The 22,533-nt window shown below is 57.8% G+C and overlaps 1 protein-coding gene across 5 annotated transcripts; it reads left to right on the top strand.

Annotated features, from left to right (window-relative positions):
• Positions 1 to 961: 961 nt before the first annotated feature.
• Positions 962 to 21,216, top strand: LOC119091718 (leucine-rich repeat-containing protein 40). 5 transcript variants are annotated; one of them, XM_037214557.1, is made up of 15 exons: positions 962 to 1,115; positions 2,518 to 3,064; positions 3,363 to 3,550; positions 4,013 to 4,216; positions 4,674 to 4,797; positions 5,539 to 5,559; positions 6,894 to 7,066; positions 7,864 to 8,006; positions 9,127 to 9,249; positions 9,630 to 9,638; positions 10,833 to 10,959; positions 11,193 to 11,329; positions 12,116 to 12,304; positions 18,790 to 18,975; positions 19,736 to 21,216. In XM_037214557.1, exons 2-15 carry the CDS (start codon positions 2,545 to 2,547, stop codon positions 19,854 to 19,856), a joined length of 2,265 nt encoding a protein of 754 aa, XP_037070452.1. In that variant the 5' UTR covers positions 962 to 1,115; positions 2,518 to 2,544; the 3' UTR covers positions 19,857 to 21,216. The 5 variants fall into 5 exon arrangements, with proteins under 5 accessions (XP_037070452.1, XP_037070453.1, XP_037070454.1 ...); XM_037214558.1 differs by having other exon boundaries at positions 962 to 1,090; XM_037214559.1 differs by having other exon boundaries at positions 962 to 1,023.
• The last annotated feature ends 1,317 nt before the right edge of the window (positions 21,217 to 22,533 follow it).

The raw sequence follows: 22,533 nt of genomic DNA on the forward strand, positions 1-22,533 counted from the left end.
CCTTGCCTTGCTTCCTGCCCGTCCCGTCCTCTTCTTGTTGTCTGTATTGCCGTGCCCCGTCTAAACTGCCACCATCTGCGGTGCGTCGAATTGGTCCGGTCCTGCCCTGTGGCCTAGTCTGAACTGGTCTGGCTCGATCATTTTCGAGTTTGTCTACTGTGTCGCGTTCTGGTACGGCCATTATATTCATGCTCCTACACCCGTGCCCTGACATGTCTCGTGGGGGACATGTCCTTGCTCTTAGACCCGCATTTGTTTATTTTGGCACCACAGCCGACTCCTTTGGTTCTTTTATGATCAGTGCTTAATGAGCTCCGCCGCCCCCTCCACTCCCTCTAAGGGCCGTCCACACACTACGTTATGCATACGGGGGGGAGGGAGTTTTGACCGAGCGCAGCCGGAGCGTAACGAGGAGATGGGATGACTGACAGCGTAGCGCAACGCTCAAGCTAGGTTGCAAATCACGGTGAAGTTTTGTTTGATGTTTTCAAACCATAAAGCCGGATGCCGCTGGCTTCCTGTCAAATGAACGACGGGCGGGTGAGTTGCTTGTCATGGTAAGCAACTTGCCCGTCCGTGTTGCGTGCTTTAAGCAAATTAGGGAGCTTTGCCTCTCAGTGACAAATTAGCCAGCGGGTCATCCTGCCTTACCAGGGAAGGGACCTAACCAGTCACCCTGTCGCCCAGGAATGCCATTGCATAACCAGAGAAACGAGGGGCTCTCATAGGCCACTAGACTGTGCGATGTTCCGAAGACCCCAAGATTGTAAAAGGGTGTTGTGGAAGCGTGTGACCCGCCGGACTCCGCTTGCATGCGTTGTCGTACGATTACCAGCTTTTACAGATCGCACACGGTTCTAGTCCCCCAGGATTTGGTAGGCCTGTGTTGTAGGGAACGTGGCGCACATGCTGCAATATCGAGGTACTTAATGCATAATCCGCACTGTCCGTCCTTTGTTGACATTGAGCGCTCACCTTACACTCAATTGCAAATTTGAAAGAAAACGTTTTTTGCCTGCCTGTGTAAGCATTCTAGTGACTGTCCAACACAGTTCTTGGGTCATCGAGACACCGTGGAGATAGCTAGCAGGTGCTGAAGCCTTGTTTATGAGTGGGTAGGTAAAAACTCGAGCCAGAAAGATTGAGCTGTCTTCGCGCAGATAGATATGGGCTGGTATTTGGACGTTCAGGAAGCCCATGGCCACCGATGAGACCAGTTTGTCGGGCGCGGATATGGAGATGCTTTACTGTCACAGTGGTCACAAGGACAGAAGTGATGTGTAGGCTTACAACATATATTTTGGTTAAAGTCTGATCAGTGCACAACAAATGAATGGAACTATTTGAGATAATTTTTGGCAACCAATTTTATTTTCACCTGTGGAATATTTTGTTCTTTCTTTGTTTTTTCTGTTCCTGTGAAAAAGTGTGGAGTGATTGTGTGTGAGAGAGTGAAAAGTGGAGTGATCTTAGCAAGCCAGATAAACTAGCTAAATGCTGTCTTGGAATGTTTGGTCTGGTCTGTTTGATGTAAACCTGAGCTAAGCCTTTCAGTTGCACTGAACCTTTTTGACTGGCTCAATACCATTGCAATATACCATTTACCTGGAGCAATGCCATATTACCCTTGCCATTTGCAGACACATTGATTAGTTACTGTCACTGCTACTGGCCATAGGGTGTTTATCTTACTGTGGTTGATATAAAGTTCTGCAAGGCATGCCAGCTGGCTTCAGTGTTGAGTGGTGCAGTTATAAGTAGATTAATAGGATACACCAAGAAGAGCATTATGTCACATGCTGCAGGTTTGCAGGGTTCTTGTGAGCAGCTGCAAATAGGCAGGATAAAAGGATCGGTTTTGTCAGGCAGGAATGCTCATAAGCCAGAGCTTTCATGGCCTGGTTAGGCAGTGTAAAGTGATACTTGCTTTCTTTGCTCAAACTGGCAGCTTTGGCATGCATTTGAGCACTTAACTTGCTTCCTGTTTCTGGTAGGACATTCTTTTCACAAAAATGTTTTTTTTTAGATGTGGCACATATATGCTGGTTATCTGTTTGAAAGGGGCAAAAATACTACTATCCCTCTTTTTGGCATTGCAATAAATAACAAACTGTATTCTATGTTTTTCAAATTGGTGTTCATGATACCAATATCTATAGCACATGTATGAAAGTATGATGGATGTTTATGCCAACCAAATAGGAAACATGATTTTTTGGTATTGTAAGTGAATACATATGTATATGCTTCTGCTGGTTAGTTTTTAAATGTTTTATTCCCCTGAATTCATGTTCTTCTGGAAACACAATTGTCTAGTAACTAGTGTACATGGTTTAAAGCTTGGTGAAGATAGGATTGAAACTGAATATTACTGTATTGTTTTATGTTCAACTAGAAGAAAACATACAGGTCATAAGGTATTAAGGGAGTTCAGTATTCAGTTAAGTGCAGACTTTTACTCATTGGCATGTGATGTCTATTATGCTGTTAAAACAGGACCCTATGCTTGTCTTCTAGGAAACAACATACTGAACACAGGTCACAATGAAACCATCAAGTATTGCGCGCAAGACGATACCTTCCGCGCGGCCAGCATCTGCCAAAATAGCAGGATCCAACAAAGAAGCCAAAGAGAATGAGGGTTTACCAGAGACATCGGGAAAACCACGCCCGTCATCCGGTCCACTACCAAAAAGTCGCGCCGGTATATCCGCTGCGCCGTTGCGTAATCAGATCCCAGCGGGTAATCGGCCAGCGTCCAGCGCCAACAAGCCGTCAGCTTCATCGGTGCCGTCGAGGGTCGTTCGTAAGCCGGCTGCCGGCGCCCCAGCCAGACGGCAGCCGGGCGCCTCCGGCGGGGACAGCTCGCAGGGGACGGGGCCGCCGGTCAGGAGCGGCGCGCCCGCCCGCCGCGGCCCGCCCCGACCTAGGGGCCTGGCGACGGTGGGTGCCGCCGCGCCGCTGTTCGCCAACCCTGGCGACCAGAAGGAGCTGCACCCGGCCATCATTAAGGCCGCCAGGAGGTCGGGTCAGCTGAACCTCTCTAGCCGCGACCTGGCTGAAGGTGAGAGGTGACCGCGTGCAGCTCCGACGCGCACATGGAAGTCACGGCACGTCTGCAGCAACCACGTGTGGTTACGTGGGTCTCCTGTCATGCAACAAATCGCTGCCGTGGGCAGTTTGTTCAGCGTGCTCTTGCTTTTCTCTTGCTTTCGTTGATGACTCGCTTACAGATCGAGAGAGTTTCGCTGCGAATACTGCGCAGCGCCAGACCACTATCTGCCTGCACTCTGTTCCGAGTTGTCGGTGTCGTGGCCGTTTTCGGTTGCGCCGACCGTGAACCGTGACCGCGCTCTTGACAGTCCCAGCGAAGGTCTGGCGCATCAACGAGATCGACAACGACGAGGCAAAGCAGCTGGCCATGTCGATGGACGGCGGTGAGGAGCGCTGGTGGGACCAGGTGCCGCTCACCAAGCTGCTTCTCTGCGGCAACCAGCTGAAGCACGTCTCCGACGAGTTGGGCCTCCTCACCCACCTGCAGACACTGGATGTGAGTCGCCGGGGGACATGGTCCCGCGACATTGACCCTTGCTGGCCTGGCGGCCACCCTGCAGCACCAGGCCCCGGCACTGGCTGGTCTGCCAGTCACTACGGTTTGATGACACAGACCCCATTCCCTGGCTCACTCGTGTGGCCAGCTTGACCATCTTTTGTTGGCCCAGGACCCAAGCACACGCCATTTGATATGCTGCTGCATTTTGGTGTCTGTTGTGGTGATGTGTTTGGGGAATTTTTATAATCCTGTGGACGTTACTAGGCTCATTTAAGGTGTTGCTATACGCGGGACACTGAACTGTTGTACGCGGGTTTTTCCAACAAGACTTAATATAAGTTTTCTTTCTTATCAATTCAACAATATCCTAGTGGGCGGAAGTCTATGAAGTCCGTTAGACGTAATAATAGGTACCTAGTTGACTGTCTCTCCAAATTCATGACTGACTGATGTCGGCAGCTGCACGATAACGCGCTGGCGGAGCTGCCGGCATCGGTGGGCGAGCTGCACGCGCTGACTCGGCTTGTGCTGAGTCACAACCAGCTGCGCCGGCTGCCCGAGGAGCTGTTCGCCGTGACCTCGCTGCGCCAGCTGCTGGCCGACCACAACCGGCTGGAGCAGCTGCCCGAGCAGGCGGGCGACTGTCTGGACCTCGAGCTGCTGGTCAGTCCCCGCGGCCTGCGATGGCCGGTATCTGGGCTTGCTTTGACCATCGTATGTTGTAATGAACTGTAATACTCTGCGCGGTTGTGACGCTAAGGTACGATGAGAGGATGTTGCCTTTCTTTTTTCCTGGTAACTTTGACGTGTATGGGAAGAAACCGGTCTGACATGTGTAGGGCCGTGGGGCATTGCTTGAGCTCGTGCGTGGCTGATTTCAAGGCTGGCTGAACCTGAAAGGAAACGGCCCGTGCAGCGACCGCGGTCAGCCCTCAGACCTATCCTCTCCGACACCCGTTCCTCTTTCCAAACGGCGGTGCGGAGTGTCTGAGCCGGTGTTAGGTTAAGCGCACGACTCCGGGTACGGGTCCGCTCAGCGGCGGGCGCCGTGCACTCGCACTGGGGACTGCCTGCCGGCCGGGGTCGGCGGGCGCCGCACTGACGTGCCGCCGCGTTCAAGGACGTGTCGCACAACTGCCTGACGAGCTTGCCGGCCGGCTTGGGCTACCTGCACAAGGTGTCGCGTCTGGCCGCCTCCGATAACCAGTTGGAGACGGTGCCAGACGAGCTTGGCTCGATGACCAGTGAGTGAGACGCCGGCGGCAGTTGGCTGTCCGCTGTGGTTCGATGGCGCCCGATACCAGCGAGAGCTGGTGTTCGTGCCCGCGGAGGGCGGAGCGGTATCCGGTATCCAGTGTCGTGGTATCCAGTATCCGGTATTACGGTGCTCGGTGCTCCGTTAGGACGAGAGGCTGGGCTGGATCGGGACCTTTCCAGACGCCGGGCCTACTTTGACCGGCGGTTGTAGACGCGCGTGCCCAGCAATGGCTAACGCCTGCGACGCTGTAGTGTGTGTCCCGTCATGCCCGCTGGTGCGGCAGCGTCCTCTCACCGAATGCGCTGAGGGGTTTCTTACCGCCGTGCCCTGTGGCCAGCAGCGTGTCTGACCGGCGGCCGCAAGCTGGCCGCACTATCATGCGACAAACACTCGAAACTGCATGCTAACAAATATGTGCTACGCTCATGTTTTTCTGTTCTGGCTGATGTCGTTTCACATGCTGGCTATCGTGCGTGTTGTCCTATCGTGAGTAACCGCGTCGGCTGTTGTCTGTCTAAATATCACCCGAACATGCTTACGTGTTGGCCATAGCTTGCTGCCGTCTTGGCATCACACAACTGTCGCCTAACACACATTCGCACGCTGGCCATGGCTCCTCTTTATTCCGCCGCTGAGCGCGTAACGATCCAAGTCGGCCAGCCGCCGCGCTCCCAACGCTTACCCGTCAACGGTCACTCGCGTCAACTGACCGACGCTGTTGCCTCAGGCGCTGGCCACACGGGAGGAGGTAACGTACCGCCGGCGGTCGGCCCCGGCACTCTTCCCGGCCGCGGCCGCCGCCCGTTGGCCTCGGCGTGCTCACGGCGGCTGTCGGCCTCGCACTGCATGCCCAGCGAGCACAGATGTGGAGTGGCGGCTGCCTGTGTGCTGTAGTTCGGCCAGTCAGGCTCTTCTGCTAGTCGTTGCCGTAAGCTGACGTTACTGTTCAGACGTAAATCGTCAGTTGGCTGTATACTCGAGTTTGCCGAGTGAAGAGTGCTCCCACAAAGTTAATCCACTATTCAGACGTAAGCTGCCAGCCGGCTGAATGCTCGTTGAGGGCTAGTGAGGTGACCTCTTATCATGTGACGCCACAGTGTGACGTCACAAGCCGAGCGTAGCGTGCCAGATAGTCGCATACCCTCAGCAGGCTAGTGCAGAGGTTTTCAAAATGTTATACCGCTTACTTTTACTGGTTTGAGTGCCTGGATTTGTCAGCCATTTTGACATTGCTACGTTCTCGTCTAGTTTGAACTGAGCCAATACCTTATCCGTGGATTTCTTCTCGCACAGCTCTGCATGCCGATGATGATGTCCAGATCTTACCTGACCCGTGCAGCAAAGACGCGCGGGTGATTGGCTATGGATTGGGCATGCCGGTCCCCTCCTCGTGGTCCCGCCTTTAGGTCTGTTTTGTGGCACCGCACCTTTCGCATCTCTGCACCGTACCCGCACCACTGCATAAAGCGTCGGCCGCCTGTCGGTCTCAGCACGCTCCACATGTCTTTCTGGACCTGCACGAGGGTCACGCGCCGCTCAGCCACCTCAGCCCGTGTCGGGTATCCGCGCGTGGTCTGTGCCAGGAGACGTGCGCGTGGCTCGGGTCCAGCACGGCAGCCGATCGTGACCTTGCCATTGTCGCCCAGCCGGCGGCGGTCGGGACGTGCCGTCTCAGCGCGGCCAGATTCTTTGGAGCGCTCTTATCCACGCAATGTTCCGCTGAGAAGGCATTCCGGGCCTAGTCCGGCGCATAATAGTGCAGTTGGCGAGACGGCAGCTGGCGCTCTGGCGCTGTGTTTAGGCGCCGTGATTCCACCTGGCCGTGAGGATCATGGTCCAATGGCATGTCGTCCATTGCGCACCAACTACGCGCGGAGGATCTTCCCACATGGGGCGGCGTCCCAAGGCATGGCAAATTTGTGTTTGGCGCGACTTGCGGTGAGTGGACATTACTGCGTTGTGGACGATAAGCCCGCACATGTTTGTGTCGGGCCCTGCCGATGTGTGCGTTAGAGCCGCGGTGTAGTCGTAGTGTGCGCGGCGGGAGTGGCGTGAGGCTGACCCGGCGGCGCTGCCCGCCAGGTCTGCGCGCGCTGGATCTGGCGCGGAACCGTCTGGGCGCGGTGCCGGCCTCCCTGGGACAGCTGTACCAGCTGGAGGTGCTCGACCTGCGGCAGAACCTGCTGACCGAGATGCCGCCGTTGACCGACTGCCACGCACTTAAAGAGCTCCACCTGGGCTTCAACCAGGTCAAAGTCAGTAGCGAGGGCTTCCACTTGGATTTTGTCGGGTCTCGTTTATAGCTGCTTTACAGGCTCCAAGGGGAATTCCGCATGGGCTAAGCCAGATAAAAGACAGGGACTTCCCAGCCTTAAACCATTACATCATGTGTGGTTCATGTTCTAATCCTTTTGGCTTGGCGGCTTATTCATTGAAATGGTCGGGACAGCTGCGTGGAAGTGGAAAGATGACGTTTTATTAGGTGTGGCTATAAATGTGTATATTTGCATTAGACATGCCACTCACCATTACTTCATTACGTATTGCTAAGGTATGTGCATTGTACGTCAGTGACATCATCAAATGATGCATCGTTCTGAATATCGCTGTTCGTCTGCTTGTTTGTTGTTTTTTGCTTGTTTTTGTGTTGTTCCCTATGCAACACAATTCTTGTCATCGAAGACTAGCATGCATCCGCTGTGACATTCACGGAGAAACAATGGATTTCGCCTCTGTCCATGCATGCGTAGCACATGAGGAAGGTCTTGATGAAAATTAGCAAAAGAAAAAAATGGCACTTGGCGCACTTACGATGCGGCCCGACAGAATCAGCTGATTTAATGTAGCATTAAGCTTGCTGATCTGGGACGTCTTATGGACGTCTTCTTGGCATGCATCATGTATGCGCTCATTTGTTTGCGGAAAAAAACATGTGAAGGGGCCGTCATTCGGCTCGTGCCAAGTGGCGTAGTTGTGCTGATCTTCAGAGGTCGGGCGCCCGTCGGCACGCGCCGTATGCCGGCGGTCACAGCCGCGTTATATGTGCTCGCAGGAGATCGGCGTGGAGCTGCTGGAGAGCCTGAAGTCGCTGATCATCTTGGACTTGTCCAACAACAAGATCGAATCGCTTCCCGATGACATTGCTGTGCTGCAGCGGCTGGAGCGGCTCGACCTCAAAAACAACGACCTGTCCGTGTCAGTGACGAGTCAACGACCTCTTCGACCTGTTCGTCATTCGAACAGCGACATTTTGGTCGTCGGCGTCGGCGTGTCGGAGGCTGTGTTGGTTTCCTGCGTCTGTCCCTGCATCGATCGATGTCCTGACGTCCTGACGTTCTGTCTCGGGCCCTGAGAGCTGCGCGACGAGCGCCGGTCTGAGAGCTGCGCGACGAGCGCCGGTCTGAGAGCTGCGCGACGAGCGCCGGTCTGAGAACTGCGCGTCGAGCGCCGGTCTGAGAACTGCGCGTCGAGCGCCGGTCTGAGAACTGCGCGTCGAGCGCCGGTCTCTGGGTGTCGCGGTGCCGCGCAGCCCCTGGTGTTCTGCCGCTGCTCTTGTCACGCCGTCGAGTAGACCCCGCTGCCCGGGTCACGAGCCCGCTGCCCGTGTCTCGAGCCCGCTGCCCGTGTCACGCCGTCGAGCAGAGCCCGCTGCCCTTAATACTCCGCTGAGCAGAGCCCGCTGCTCGTGTCATGCCGCCGAGCAGAGCCCACTGCTCGTGTCATGCCGCCGAGCAGAGCCCGCTGCCCTTGTCACGCCGCCGAGCAAAGCCCGCTGCCCATGTCACGCCGCTGAGCAGAGCTCGCTGCCCTTGTCACGCCGCTGAGCAGAGCTCGCTGCCCTTGTCACGCCGCCGAGCAGAGCCCGCTGCCCGGGTCGCGCCGCTGAGCAGAGCCCGCTGTCCTTATAACGCCGCCGAGCAGAGACCGCTGCCCTCGTCACGCCGCTGAGCAGAGCTCGCTGCCCGGGTCACGCCGCTGAGCAGAGCCCGCTGTCCTTATAACGCCGCCGAGCAGAGACCGCTGCCCTCGTCACGCCGCTGAGCAGAGCTCGCTGCCCGGGTCACGCCGCTGAGCAGAGCCCGCTGTCCTTATAACGCCGCCGAGCAGAGCCCGCTGCCCTCGTCACACCGCTGAGTAGAGCTCGCTGCTAACTGCCGGCCCCGTGTCTGTTTCTTGACTGTATGGCGCGTCGACTGCTGGGGGTGTCTGTGCCCGGGCAAGTAACCCAAACAGGGTGCACTTGGCCCGGCGCGGGCGCCTGCGTTGTGCGCGGCGCCGCGACCAGGCTGTGACCGGCGGCCGGGCTTTCCCCCAGCGCGCCGCTGCGGCTCTGCCTGCTGCCGCTGCTCAAGTCCGTCCAGCTGGAGGGCAACCCGCTGCGCTCGGTGCGACGCGACCTGCTGACGCGCAGCACCCAGCAGCTGCTGCGACACTTCAGGTCAGACGGGACCCGACCGGCCGGCCCCGCCGCTGTAGATGGCCGCGCTCACCCGCTAGTGTTGGACGGTCGGAGGTGTCGTGCCACAGCAGCAGTGGACTGCCGCTGATACATGGCCAACAGCGCACTGCTTGGAGATTCATGGAGTCACAGCAGCAGAACTGGCGCTTGGCTGGCGGTCGTGCGCTGCTTGTTGGTCTCTCACGTTTGCATGGTACCGCCAAACTCCGGGCAAACAAATTGCCGTTCTGCTTTTGGAAAACCGCTGGACTCCGTTGAAGGACGCGGGAAGGCGCCTTTCTGAAGCAACCTGGTTTACCATAGTGCACTGTCCGGTACCAATTAATCCATCTTTTTCATGCAATTGATTTTGCTAACAGGGAAGACATGTAAGTAGCTGTGGGGGATGCCTCATGATTTCTGTTTGTTGTTTTCGTGGCATGCTCCTTTCTATGGTCCAGGTGTTCCATCGGTATAATTAATGCTTCACATGGAACGAGCTCTGCGTCGCAGGTGTTTGACGTTGGTCCGTAATTTCTCACCGCATAATTTGTATATGTTGTGATTCACGTCGCGTTATGAATATTTGCGTGGTATAATTGATTAGTATTGTCTTCTTGCAACTGTGCCGTCACTGCATGCTCCGAACCAGAAACGATATCCGACCAGGTTTGTTGTGAATTTGAGTTGTCACGGTCAGCATAAACCGCGTCCTCTGATCACCCAGGCTAGATGAAATGCACTTAGTGTGGTTGCACTGTCTTGTATGTTGCATCGATGCTTCCTTGTCAGTTTTCTGCTTGTGAATCGACGTGGCAATATGAACAGTTTGTGTTTCCTTTTGATGTAAAAGGTGCTAAGCTACATCCAGCTGCCTGCTATCTCCTGTTTTTCCTGTCGTGTATTGGCTGCAAAGACGTGTTAGATCTGCTACGGCTAGTTTGTACGAGCTTCTGTTTGTCGATACCAGCAAATATCTGAACCAGCAGCCGGGGTCCGCAGGTCTCCTGGCTTACCTAGGATGGTCCTCCATACCCGCCCGTGACGTTTTCCAGCTCTGGGACCTTGTAGTGGCTGTTCTGTGCGTCGACCTTCGTTTGCGATCTATGATTACGCACAACCGTCTAGGCCGCGTCCAGGCTGCCCGTGTTGGATATGCATGGACCCTGACCTTGACCACAAGGGGCCTCGTGGCCGGCTGGTTCGGCCGGTTGTTCGCCGCCCGTATGACTGTCGCTGGAGCGAGCGTAGTTCCCGTGCCCTGACTGTCGCTGGGGCGGGCAGAGCCTCCCCCCCTGACTGTCGCTGGGGCGGGCGGAGCCCCCCCCCCCCTTAGCTGTCGCTGGAGCGGGCGGAGCTTTTCCCCCTTACTGTCGTTGGGGCGGGCGGAGCCCCCCCCCCCCCCCCGTAGCTGTCGCTGGAGCGGGCGGAGCCTCTTTCCCCTGACTGTCGCTGGAGCTGGCGGAGTCCCTCCCTCCCCTGACTGTCGCTGTGGCCGACGGAGTCCCCCCCCCCCCTTCTGACTGTCGCTGGGGCCGGCGAAGAGCTCCCTCCTCCTGACAGTCGCTGGGGCGGGTTGGCAGGGAGCGCCTGCGGGGTCAGGCGGAGGTGGACGGCCTGATCATCCCGGGCCTGGGCCAGCGCGGCGAGTCCGCAGACGCCGACGGCGGACAGACGCCCGAACAGGCGCGCATGCACGAGGTCTACAAGGTGGGCTGCTGGCCGGCCAGGTGTCTCACCGCCCCACCATCTGGCGTACCGTGTTTTAAATTCGTTCGAACCTGTAGTTTTGAGACTGGCGTGCGACGTTTTCATCGCGTGCTTTTATTTCGGTTTAGAGTCGATCTGATAGTGTCTATCCGCGGCGCTGCTATTGCTGGATGGCATGCTGGCTGGTGTCCGTGTGTCGAGGTGTCTGACGCCGCTCCGCCTCCGCCCCGCAGATGAAGAGCAGCCGCCTGCTGTCCCACACCGGTCAGAAGGCGGCGGAAATACCGCCGGACCTCTTCACCATGGGCCAGGAGGCTGAGGTCACAACCGTCGACTTTAGCAAGAACCTGCTGACCAGCGTGTCTGATAGGTGTGTCGTCGGCTTACACTAACGAGGGGATGGGGCTGATGCCAAGTAAATGTCTAAAAGGTGCTGCCTTGTAATGCATGCAGCAAATCAAAAGTCACAGGCTCAGGCTTCGGTCAGTTTTTATGTGAAATGCGTGGTGACCACTATCTGCTGCCTCGAAAATGCGTCATAATGGTCTGAATTAACCTCTCATGCCTACCCGTCGGGAGTCATTGCACTTAGTTCCCGTTTGCGCATGCTAAGAGGGATGTGACAGTACTCTTCGCAACCATCGACGTTAGCTGAATGTTAGGTAAGCCAAGAACAGTGTCCAAGCGCTGGTCTGGCTGGTTGGGTGACACATTTCCCGATGGGGAGTATTTGAAGCCTGTTCAAATGTTCCACTCACGTCGACAATTTTTACATAGTGAGCGTTTTGTTGTCTCCCAGTGCCATGGACCATCGTTTCTGCGCACGATACTCGTGGGAAGTTCTGATATACGACTGTATGAACGCATGTGTGATCGATACCAAACTTGAGTGTGACGTCGTGTCTCAGCGTGCGCTTTCTCCCACTCCTTGACACATCCCCTCGGGCCGACCTGTTCTAACGTTGGCACACCGGCGGCCTGTGGTGCCTGGGACTGGCCATCGGCCAGCTGTGCCGTCGGCCGGACTCGGAGCGGGCCGGGACTGGCGCCGGCCTCCCGCGCCGCGCCGCGCCGGACTCGCTGACTGCCTCCCCGGGACTGGCTCCGGCCTCCCACGCCACGCCGCGCCGGACTCACACCGCCTCTCCGTCGGCAGTCTGCTGCTGCTGAGCGGACACCTGGCCGAGCTGAACCTCAACAGCAACCGGCTGACGGCGCTGCCCGAGGCGCTGGGCCAGTGCTGCCGACTCACCTACCTGAACGTCAGCGGCAATCAACTGACAGCCCTGCCCGACAGCCTGGGCACGCTCAAGTACCTGCGCGAGGTCTGCCTCACGCTGAACAGGTGAGCGCCGGCGGGCGCGGCCGCGGCCGGCCACCAGTCGGGTCAGCACCGCGAAAGTAACGGAGGATTTCTGAGAATCCCCCGTGAGGATTTCTGGGTGGCAACAGGTTCGTGGAAAGTTATGCTATGATGTGAGGATGAGGTTTTGCTTTCCCGTAGCAAAAGTGAATAAACACAAAATATGTAGCATAGATGTAGCAGCGATAACTGAATGAGTTGCGGTACACTTGCCCAACGGACGGCCTTCTTCACCGACGCACACTCAGAGCCATACGATTCGAATAGGGCCTTTTTTGGGTGCATTTGATTAGGTCGAAATGTGTGGGTCAGATGTGAAAGTGCTTATGTCGTCCAGTTTTTCCGTTCCCCGAGAACCGAGCTGTAGAAGTTTTACGTGGCCTTGGCTGAATTACATGAACGACACGCACAATATTTTTATCATGCATGGTCGATCTGAGACAATTATGGCGCGAAATGTTCGAAAAGATAGGGCTAGAGTTATGGCATGTAACATAATGAAGCGGTTGGTATGTCTCAAAAATTGAAAAGTTATTGGTCATTTCCTGGGGCATCGATTTCATTACTCCGGCACGCATCAACGATTACATGTTACGTTTTGAAGCACCAACGGACATCAGTAATGTTTCCCCAGGCCTTCCGTAAATTGAACTGCAGAAATTATGTACGCGGCTGACGTCACGTGCAGCATACACGGCCAACGCTGATTACACACGCCATTGGAGTGCAGCTTGCGGAGACGAAGGCTCAGCGGCATCTCGCTGCGAATCGACGAGACCTAGCGAAAATAGGCGGGGAAAGCCATTAGCTGCGTGTTGTAAATCGTTCGCAACGGCACGGCCGTTTCACTTGAAATGCGACTCGTCTCGCTTCAACTGATGATGCTTCGGCGAATGGCTTGCGCTGCTGTGTGTGACGGTTCGGGTTGTAGATGGTCTCGTGCCGCTCCGGGCTGTCGGGTTGGCGCGGGCGCGCGGCGCCGCTGGCGCGCCTGCAGCCCCGCCTGGCAACAGCTCCTGTCGCTGCCCGCGCGCCTGTGGCGGCCGCCGTTTGAGCGGGGACTGGCGGAGCTCTGTTGCGTCCCCAGGGACTGGACGGGGCCCGTATCGGGTGCGCCGCAGTGACAGTGAGTGGGAGCAGATGTGTCGCCGCTCGCGCCGTACTATCGCCGGCAGAAGGGTTGGTGTTTGCCTTTTCAAGACGACTTAATCGGTTCTAGTCGATGTTAGACGTCTGATGTTAGTGCGAATCGGGTTGGAAATGCGGTGGTCTTTCTTGCGTGGCGATAAGACTGGACTAAACGCGGGTATCTATCCAGCACCGCGTCGTTTCTCAACCTGGCTTTCACGGGCGCTGTGCAGCCCGGCCCACGTGGTCTCTCGCTCGGTCCCCGCGACAGACAAGCCACGCGATCTGACCTGAACGGTGGCCCCTGCGTCAGCCTTCCACCCATCCCCGACCGGCGCGAGCAGGGGGCTGGCTATCGCCCAGTCCCGATCCTGCGCGGCACGCGTACGCTCACCACGGGGCGCGTCCAGACCCGCCGCACGCGCCGCACGGCCACGGCCGTCTCCAGCACAATGACCGCGCTCAGCAGCAGCTCATACAGCACGTACGCGTTAACGGCGGCCAGGCGCGGCCCGATGGCCGGCACCCAGCCCGTTAGCAGCCGCTGCAGCCAGTGCAGGTCGATCAGCAGCGTAACGAGGCGCATCTTCTCGCCGAGGTGCACGGCCGGCTGGAGGTCGCCGGCCGTCCGGTGGCGCAGCGCCGCGCCCGCCGCCAGGCTCGCCAGCAGCGAGACGTTCATCGGCACGGCGAAGCGCAGCGCCGGCGCGCGCCAGCGGAAGCGGGCGGGGGTCGCGCGCCAGCGGCGCCGCCAGCTGGGCCAGCCGCAGCAGCCAGAGCGCGGCCAGCACCGGCGCCAGCTGGCCGGTGAGCAGCAGCAGCAGCCGCGCCAGGCGGCGGCGCGTGGCCGGCGTCGCCGGCCAGCCGGGCCGGCGCGCCGCGCTCCGCAGGAGCTGCGCCAGGCTGGCGTACGAGGTCAGCACCAGCGCCGCCGTCAGCGCCACGTGCGCGCCCAGCCAGAGGTCGCACAGCAGCGCCCAGAGCGGCTGCCAGCGCGGCGCCAGCAGGGTGGCCAGCGGCGCCAGCGCCGTCACCGGGTACGAGAGCACGAGCAGCGCGTTGGTGAGCCGCTGGCGGCGCGGGTAGTGGCGGTAGATGTGGCGCGCCACGCCAGCCGCTGTCGCCGCCACGTACAGGCAGCTGAGGCCGGCGGCGGCCCACACACACACGGCGAGCGGGCCGAACGCCGCGTATAGCTGATCGACGCTGGGCACGTGCCAGTCCGGCTCGTCGGCCGCCGGGTCGGCGCCCGGGGCGGCCATCGGCGGTGGCCCGGGCGGCGACGGCGCCACCCTGGACACGGCTGCAGGCCACGGCCGGCCTGACGCCGTTCGGGCTGGGCCCGTCCCTCCCGGGCAGAGTCAGTGGCGCGAGGGACTCCCGCGGACAGCACTCCTGGCCGGGACTGCGAGTGACGTCGCGCTGTCTGTGGAGATGCCAGTCCGCCGGGGAGCTTGTTGCCGTTCCTGGACGCCGCCGGGTTAGGCTGATCGGTCTCGATGGGCAGTGCAGGGCCGGCCCCGCGGTCACCCAGGTCCTCGCTGTAGTGGTGTTGCGCGTCTGCGATCGCCGGAGTCCTCCCGAGACCGCGTTCTCACCGCAGCGGCACCATCGCCTCTGCGTCGCCCAAGTCCCCGCTGCGGTGCCGCCGACGCCGCTGCGGGCACTCGATGGTCTGTTGTGAGGCGGGACGGGGCGGAGCGGCGACGGCACCAGATCGGCCCGTGATTGTCACGGCCGCCGGGGCCGGGCCGGCGGCCTCCGACGGTGGCGATACGGCGCTGGTAGCTGAGCCTGTCGCTCACATCCAGGTGTCGAGTCTCGCCGCTTGCCGAAGTCTCGAGTGGTGGGTATGTCACTGTGTATTTACCATGATTGAGTGGAACATCCTATTTGGTGTGTTCTGCAGCAGGCTAGGTACGTTGTACTAAGCTTGCTCACAGCGCGCTAGTCTTGGCTATGCGGAGCTGGCTCTACCATGCGGTCTTTGCTCCCATTGATTCCGTCAGGCGACCTGCGCTCGGGCTGAACACCTGTAACGTGAGGCGGCGGGGCGTCCAGTGCCTGCCAGTCAGCGTATTGTGTTGACTGGACCCGGCCTGCCGTGTCCAGAAGTGACCCGCCGACCCGCATCCCGGTGACCGGCGTCTCGTCCGAGCGGGGCGCCGCGATCCGCGCCGCCCGGCCTCGTGACACCAGTGGGACGACCCGCGCCGCTCGGCCCCGTGGCGTCGGTGGGACGACCCGCGCCGCCGGGCCTCGTGACACCAGTGGGACGACCCGCGCCGCCCGGCCTCTTGGCGTCGCTGGGACGACCCGCGCCTCCCGACCTCGTGACACCAGTGGGACGACCCGCGCCTCCCGGCCTCGTGACGCCAGTGGGATGACCCGCGCCTCCCGACCTCGTGACGCCAGTGGGACGACCCGCGCCTCCCGGCCTCGTGGCGCCGGTGGGATGACCCGCGCCTCCCGACCCCGTGGCGCCAGTGGGACGACCCGCGCCTCCCGGCCTCGTGACGCCGGAGGGACGACCCGCGCCTCCCGACCTCGTGGCCCCGGTGGGACGACCCGCACCACCCGGCCCGGACGCCGCTGTTCCTACTGGTGGCCGCCAGCTGCCGGCCTCCCTCGCATCAGCACTCTGTTCTGAGCAGCAGCATGGCCTCGTGCAGCATACAACGTGTGGCGGGCAATGTCTTCGCTTGCTGTAATGGTTGTGGGTCAGCAGAGGCGAGCCCGCGCCCTGGTCAGCGCCGGACCCGCCTGCCGTCCTGGGCCGGGCCGGGCATGACAGTCGGCCCGCTATCGAACAACTGAGGCGTTCGACCAGACACCTGTGAAGGTTACAAGGCAAGCCACCGGGACCGGGCTTCAACCAGTGCCGCTGCGCGAGAAGAGCGGACCGAACTAATCACGAGCTGTGCTGTTTCAGGGAACCGAGGTGCGAAAAAATGTGCAAAGGGACCAGTGGCTGTGGTTTGCGGAGAACGCTTTCGGCTGGCCAATCTATTTGCGGCTTATCAGATACGGTCTTTTGTAATCAAACGCATATAGGCTGTGTGAGGGTGGGCAAACAACAGGAGCCTAATTGCGCTCAGGTAAGCGGACCGTGTGCCCGCCGGCCGCCAGCACCCGAACCAGCCTGCCAGGGGCCGCATTCCTCGAGGTCTTCGGTCACCTTACACGAGGTCACCCCTATCACGAGAGCTGGCATTCATTGTGCATGTACATGGTCACGATCATCACATGCAAGGAATTTATCCAAAGATCCCGTCGCAATTGAGTTTTGAGGTTCATTTCCACGTTATGGCTGGAACGGGGAATCGCTGGAAGCGAGATATTCGGTGCCAGCGAACGACAATTTTCATGAACCTGCTTGTATTTATGTTATGGTTTCCGGAAAGAAATCGAATGGAACAACGCCGAATGGGAAAAAAACCGCACGAAACTAGTCGAAAGAAAAAAGTCGACAGGGATAGAGGTCAATCCGATCTCAGAAAATGGCCCGGGGGAATTTTTATGGATATTGATCTGAAAAAGCGGAGGATGAGAAGCCAAATGGCGATAAAGTCGGCAGGGAGAACAGTCGAAAGACAAGAGGTCGAAAGTGATAATAGTCGACTGGGGTTAAAAATCGAATCGTGAAAAGTCGGGGAGACAAAAAGCAAGAAAGCAAAAAGCAATTTGTCCGTCCCGCTGGCTCAGTTGGTTAGAGCGCCTGCCTTCTGATCCGCCCATTCGTGGCGGAGTGGGTTCGAGTCGCTTTAGGGCGCTCGCTATTTGCCCTTGACAGCTATGACCTGCGGTCGGTGGCAGCCGTCGCGCTGAAGGTCAGTTGACGTCAGAGGGCAGGACGGGCTGTGCCTAGCATTGCGGCACGTTAAGCTTTTGCCACCAAATTTTGCCGTTGACATGGAATTGCGTGATGGGGTGGTAGGGGTCAGGGCTCACACAACAAACACTGCTTAGCGTGAGCTCTGATCCAAGAAATGATCAAATCTTTAAAAAGCCTAAAAGTCGATAGGGATAAAAGTCGAATGCAAAAATCAAAGGGATCCAAAGGTTCCAGTCCAAGTCCAAGTCCAGTCCCAATTCGACAGTAGTAAAAGATTAGGAAGTACTTCATCGGATGCGAAGTTGACAGGGATAGAACACAAATCGGAAAAGTCATAGGGGTAAACGTTGACAGGATAAAGATCGCATACATAAATGCAATGGGGATAAACGTCGGTGGGACAAGAACGTAGTTTTACTAAATGAGTTTGAGGGGGTGAGAGAGTTGAATAGTAAAAAATGTCGCAACGTATCCCAAAAATACACCAACAGACAAGCTTATTCTCGAACTTGACCGCTTCCTTCCCAACATGGGGAAGGGGGAGCTGAAGCCCAGCATGAAGAGCCGGAGCCTCCCTAGCCCTTCGGAAGCCGGCTTTCGAAGCTTCACGACCGAGCCATATGGAACGCGCTCTTAGGCTATCAGGTGACCGATCTGCTATGGGCGCCCTGATAACCTCTATCAATGCCCATAAAGATTCCCCTGGGCCATTTTCTGGGCGGTCGCGGACTGTGCTGGCGCCCACGGCAGCAGCAGCGTACAGTGGCCGCCCCCGGCGTGATTCTCGTTTTTTTTTTGTTTTTTTTTTTGGTAACCCTAGTGATCGAAATGTAATGCCTGGTTCTCAGTGTTTTCCTTTTTGACTTTTCGATCCCTTTTGACTTTTGTCTTTCGATTCTTCTCAGATTCCACTCTGATCCCTGTCGACTTTTATTCCTGTTGGTTTTTGGTCGTTTAGCCTATTTCGTTCGACTTTTGACGCCAACAAACAGGTTTCTTCTCGGATTTAGAGCCCGCTTTCTTCCCAAGGTTGGGAACGGGGAGCTGAAGGCGAAGATGAAGGGCTGGACCCCCCCCCCCCCCCCCCCCAACTGAACGGGGAATTACGCCGTGCAGGGTTGGGTTAAAGTAAACAAGCAGGTAGTCAAGGGGATGTCAGACAGGAGATCCTTGATTATTTGACGCCTGGCATGAAAGGAAGCGTTGACGACTGTACCCATATGCGCCCATGAATTCAGTGAGTTTCGTCGCCTCGCAGGTATCACTGTTGTGGTGTGAAGATCGAACGCGAGGCACATGGAGTGGCCTTGTCGCTGAGGCCCATGGTGGAGTGAACGAACGCGGGGTACATGGAGTGGCCTTGTCGCTGAAGTCCATGGTGGAGTGATCGAACGCGAGGTACATGGAGTGGCCTTGTCGCTGAGGCCCATGGTGGAGTGATCGGAAATGCTGTGTTTCTGAGAGGCCCGCCGCGGGGTGACCGGAGCCGCTGACTCTCCGCCAGGTTTACGGCCGTGCCGCCGGTGCTGTACGGCGTCGCCTCCCTGGAGATCATTCTGGCCAGCGATAATCAAATCACCGAGATCGAGGTGGAGCAGCTGCGGCGGCTGGGCCGCCTGGCAACGCTCGACCTGCGCAACAACAGCATTCCCCACGTGCCGGCTCGACTGGGCACCGTCACCCAGCTCAGGTAGGCCGCAACTTAGGCAGGTCACCACCGGGACAGGCCACTCAGCTTGGGTCGGTCGCCTTGCTGGGGTAGGCCACATGGCCAAGGCCGATCGCACATTCTGGACAGGTCGCATAGCGTGGGCAGGTCAACCAGGACGGGTCACTCGAGTCAAAGGTTGCCTGGCTGGCGCGGGTCACACAACCAACCAGCTCAGCCGTTTGGGGATGACATACAACCAGATAAATGACGCAACCAGCGCGGCTCACGTGGTTCAGGAGAGTCACAGTCACAACATCTCATAGGGTACACATCTCGTGCAGATCACACAACGGAGACAAGACACAAACCGCGAGACACGTACACATCTCGCACAGATTGCACAGCGGAGGCAGGACACACACCGCGAGGCAAGGTACCCCGCTCCTGTGGATCGCACAACGGAGACAAGACACAAGCCGCGGGGTACGCCTCTCGTGCAGATCACACAACGGACATCTCGTGCAGACCACACAACGGAGTCGATACAAGCCGCGAAACAGGATACACATCTCGCACAGATCACACAACGGAGACTGGACCCAAACCGCGGGGCAGGTCGCTACGACACAACTCGCCCGATCCATGGTAAGTCGGGTATCTGCCATTTCTGTGGATGGGGCTGGCGAACGGGTACGGCATCGGTGCGATGACGACGTGTGTCGTCCGCGTGGTCCGTTTGTGACGTCATCAGCCGATGCTCGGTCGTGGCTGCCGGCTGACCTCGCGCTGCTGTCGTCAGGAGCCTCAGTCTGGAGGGCAACCTGTTCAAGCAGCCGCGGCCGACGGTGCTCGCGCAGGGCACGGCGTCCGTGCTGCAGTACCTGCGCGACAGGATACCCAGCGCCGAGCGCGACCAGTGAGCGAGGCCGTGGCGCCGCCGAAGCTTGCCCTCCAGCCGGCGGATCGCGCGGCCGGCCGTGTGGGCCGCTGTCGGGGTGGCGGGACAGGACTGGAGACCAGAGCTAGTCGCCGGCTGTTGAGATGGACCGAGCTCGACGGTCTCGGCCCATCTGTGATCAGGGAAAGGGCTAGATTGGTGTAAGGAGGGGAATGCTGCCGTCGGCAGGGCAGACAGAGCGCGTGTTGCCGTGTGTGCCCCTGTGAGCGAGGGGTGGCGGGCTGGCGTCGGCCCCGGCCGGCGGCACTGTCTGATGTCACGGCTGTCGGCCCCGGCCGTGGGGGCGTGATGGTGACGCCGCGCGCGTTGCCGCTCGCTCGTTCATGCCTGGGCATGTCTCCGGACCGGGACGGGCCGGCGCCTCTGACCTACCCCGTGGGGGGGGGGACGGCCCACCGTGCCGACCGCGGCCGCCGACACCTCTCCTCTCGCCCAGCGTGGACCACTGTCGCGCCTGGTGGTGGAGATGCTCCTGGTGGCGCGGTGCCTGCTCGCACGGAGCACCGCACGATCAACCAGTGGCAGCTTGCTTAACCAGCTTCACTAAATAACTAGTTAACAGCTGCGCTCTGGTGTGCCTTGGACCAATAGCTTAGCGTGCTGAAGTTGTGTGCTGAAGGTCTGTCCTCGTCGTTGTTCACTTGGAATAAAAGGATAATGCTGTGTCGTGCAGGGTGAGTCACATGCTCAGTATTGCAGCCGGGGAACAATTCAGACGTAAACCCTGTTAGTCCCGCCTTTTCAGCTTGTGGCAGGACGAGGGGTAATCAATCCTTTAAGATGTACGCATTATTCTTCAGCTCATAAGTTATGCAACGTCTTCAGTTGAACTTTTTAATGGCTTTTAACACTCGTTGATTGTTATGAGAGGATTCACATTGGCATGTGTGTACTTATTTCATACTTGCGTCCCCAGCATGTTAGTGATGTCTTTCCTGTTTACGGATCAAATCGCTGTGGGTTCTGCGATAACTTGACATACTGCTGGGGATCAAGTACGAAACCTGTCACTGGATCATTTCAAGTTAGATTTGTTTGAATCGATTGATCCTATTGTGAGTACTGGGCGTTGATGCAGTGTCACTCATTCCACGGAGTCTGGTGTTGTACTACGCACCTAAGCCAGAATATTCGCAACGCAATATCGCACTGTACCGTTTGAACACGAGCCGAATGACATTTCGCGTCGCTTTTACTGACGACGTAACGATGCTGTGCATACCTTCGATGTCCGTGAGTGATCGATACGACTGCAGACTGCTGGTCTGCCCAGTCGTGGGCGCCCACCCACTGTCGATTCAATAAACCTGACATGAACTGGGCGTCGTGTGTTGAGACGTTGGCTGCCCGTGTGTGCTGCGTATTTAACGGCGGCGTTAAACAACGTCAAAGTCGCCGCCCGGAAGTTGGATTGTCTGATGAACTGCGACATCCGCCGGTGGACCGGATTCGCCGCGTTGCATTAATGTTCCGGTGTCGTTGAAAGATTATGCATTCTGGCCAAATAACAATCTGGTGTCTACCACAGAAACACGCTTAATTATCTGGCATTCCTGTAGAAAACAGGACATCTCACTTCCGCACACACATACATCGATCAACAACGCATGGCGACTCGCGACCGCGTTCAACTCATGCATGGTGTGATGGGGGGGGGGGGGGGGGGCGAGCACATTCACCTCCTCTGTTTGATTTGACTTTGGCGTCATTGGTAACTTGTGATGAGCGGCAACGCGATCACTCACGCCGCGCAATCTAAGGGCTGGCCCTCAGGGATCAAAATCGATCCCAGTATCCAGATACCCGGGGATGGCGCTGGAATAGGCGCGTCGGTAAGTGACCGCATCACGCTGGCAGAGTCTGATGAATACGCGAATGATAGGAAAGATCCGTCTGTCTCAGAACTTTGGATAACAACACGTGACGTAGTACTCCTTTACTCGCGCATTTTAATTGACACGCTATAAGTACCTCGGACTGTTAGCGATTCCACTGATGGAGAATGCGACCACGCCCCCGGCTCTGACATGTGAAGACATGAGATGAAGCGGACTCAGGAGTTCAAACCAAAATAACTCCAAAGATGTCTGCAATGTATTTAGATGACGCGTCGCTGCATCAAACGACAGTGCATCCAGCAAGCAAGCAGTGGGTGAGCTCCGATTAAAACCTACAGAAAAAACAAAAGAGAATGGATCAGTGAGCCGAATCGAGCTAAGCTCATTCTGATGCTGGTCGAGAATCGGCAGTCCACCACAGATTGCATGAGTTCGCAGCACCAGTGTCAACCGGCCTTAGCTCATCTGCTGTACGTGATCTTTCGGCATGGGCCGATCGGACGCCCTATTGATCCGCCGCTGCCGCTGGGCGGCTGTTGGGACCGCGTTTTTATGACCCTTGAATGCTTCGGCGAGCAATTATTTGCATCGGGGCCGTGATAGATGCCCAAGATAGATGATAAACTCCCAGCGGCCCTGGCTGGGGTGTGGGGAGGGGGGCGTCCACCAAGGTCACGCTCTCAGGCCGTTGGTCGATGTTCATCGGCCATGGCGGCGTGCGTCACCAGGTCACTGGCCCGCCAGCGCTGACGTCATCAGACCATCGCCTCCTGTATATGTGATGATGGTGCTGACTTCATC

Source organism: Pollicipes pollicipes, unplaced genomic scaffold (assembly GCF_011947565.3).
Source record: "Pollicipes pollicipes isolate AB1234 unplaced genomic scaffold, Ppol_2.1 Scaffold_3447;HRSCAF=4054_pilon_pilon_pilon, whole genome shotgun sequence".
Lineage (NCBI taxonomy): Eukaryota > Metazoa > Arthropoda > Thecostraca > Pollicipedomorpha > Pollicipedidae > Pollicipes > Pollicipes pollicipes.

What these genes read in the sequence shown, in the direction of transcription:
- LOC119091718 (XM_037214557.1), top strand. Translation starts at nt 2,545, where the DNA reads ATGAAACCATCAAGTATTGCGCGCAAGACGATACCTTCCGCGCGGCCA. An exon ending in CGAGCTTGGCTCGATGACCA is followed by an intron (nt 4,798 to 5,538) that starts GTGAGTGAGACG and finishes CTGTTGCCTCAG; the next exon opens with GCGCTGGCCACACGGGAGGA. An exon ending in TGGGCTTCAACCAGGTCAAA is followed by an intron (nt 7,067 to 7,863) that starts GTCAGTAGCGAG and finishes ATGTGCTCGCAG; the next exon opens with GAGATCGGCGTGGAGCTGCT.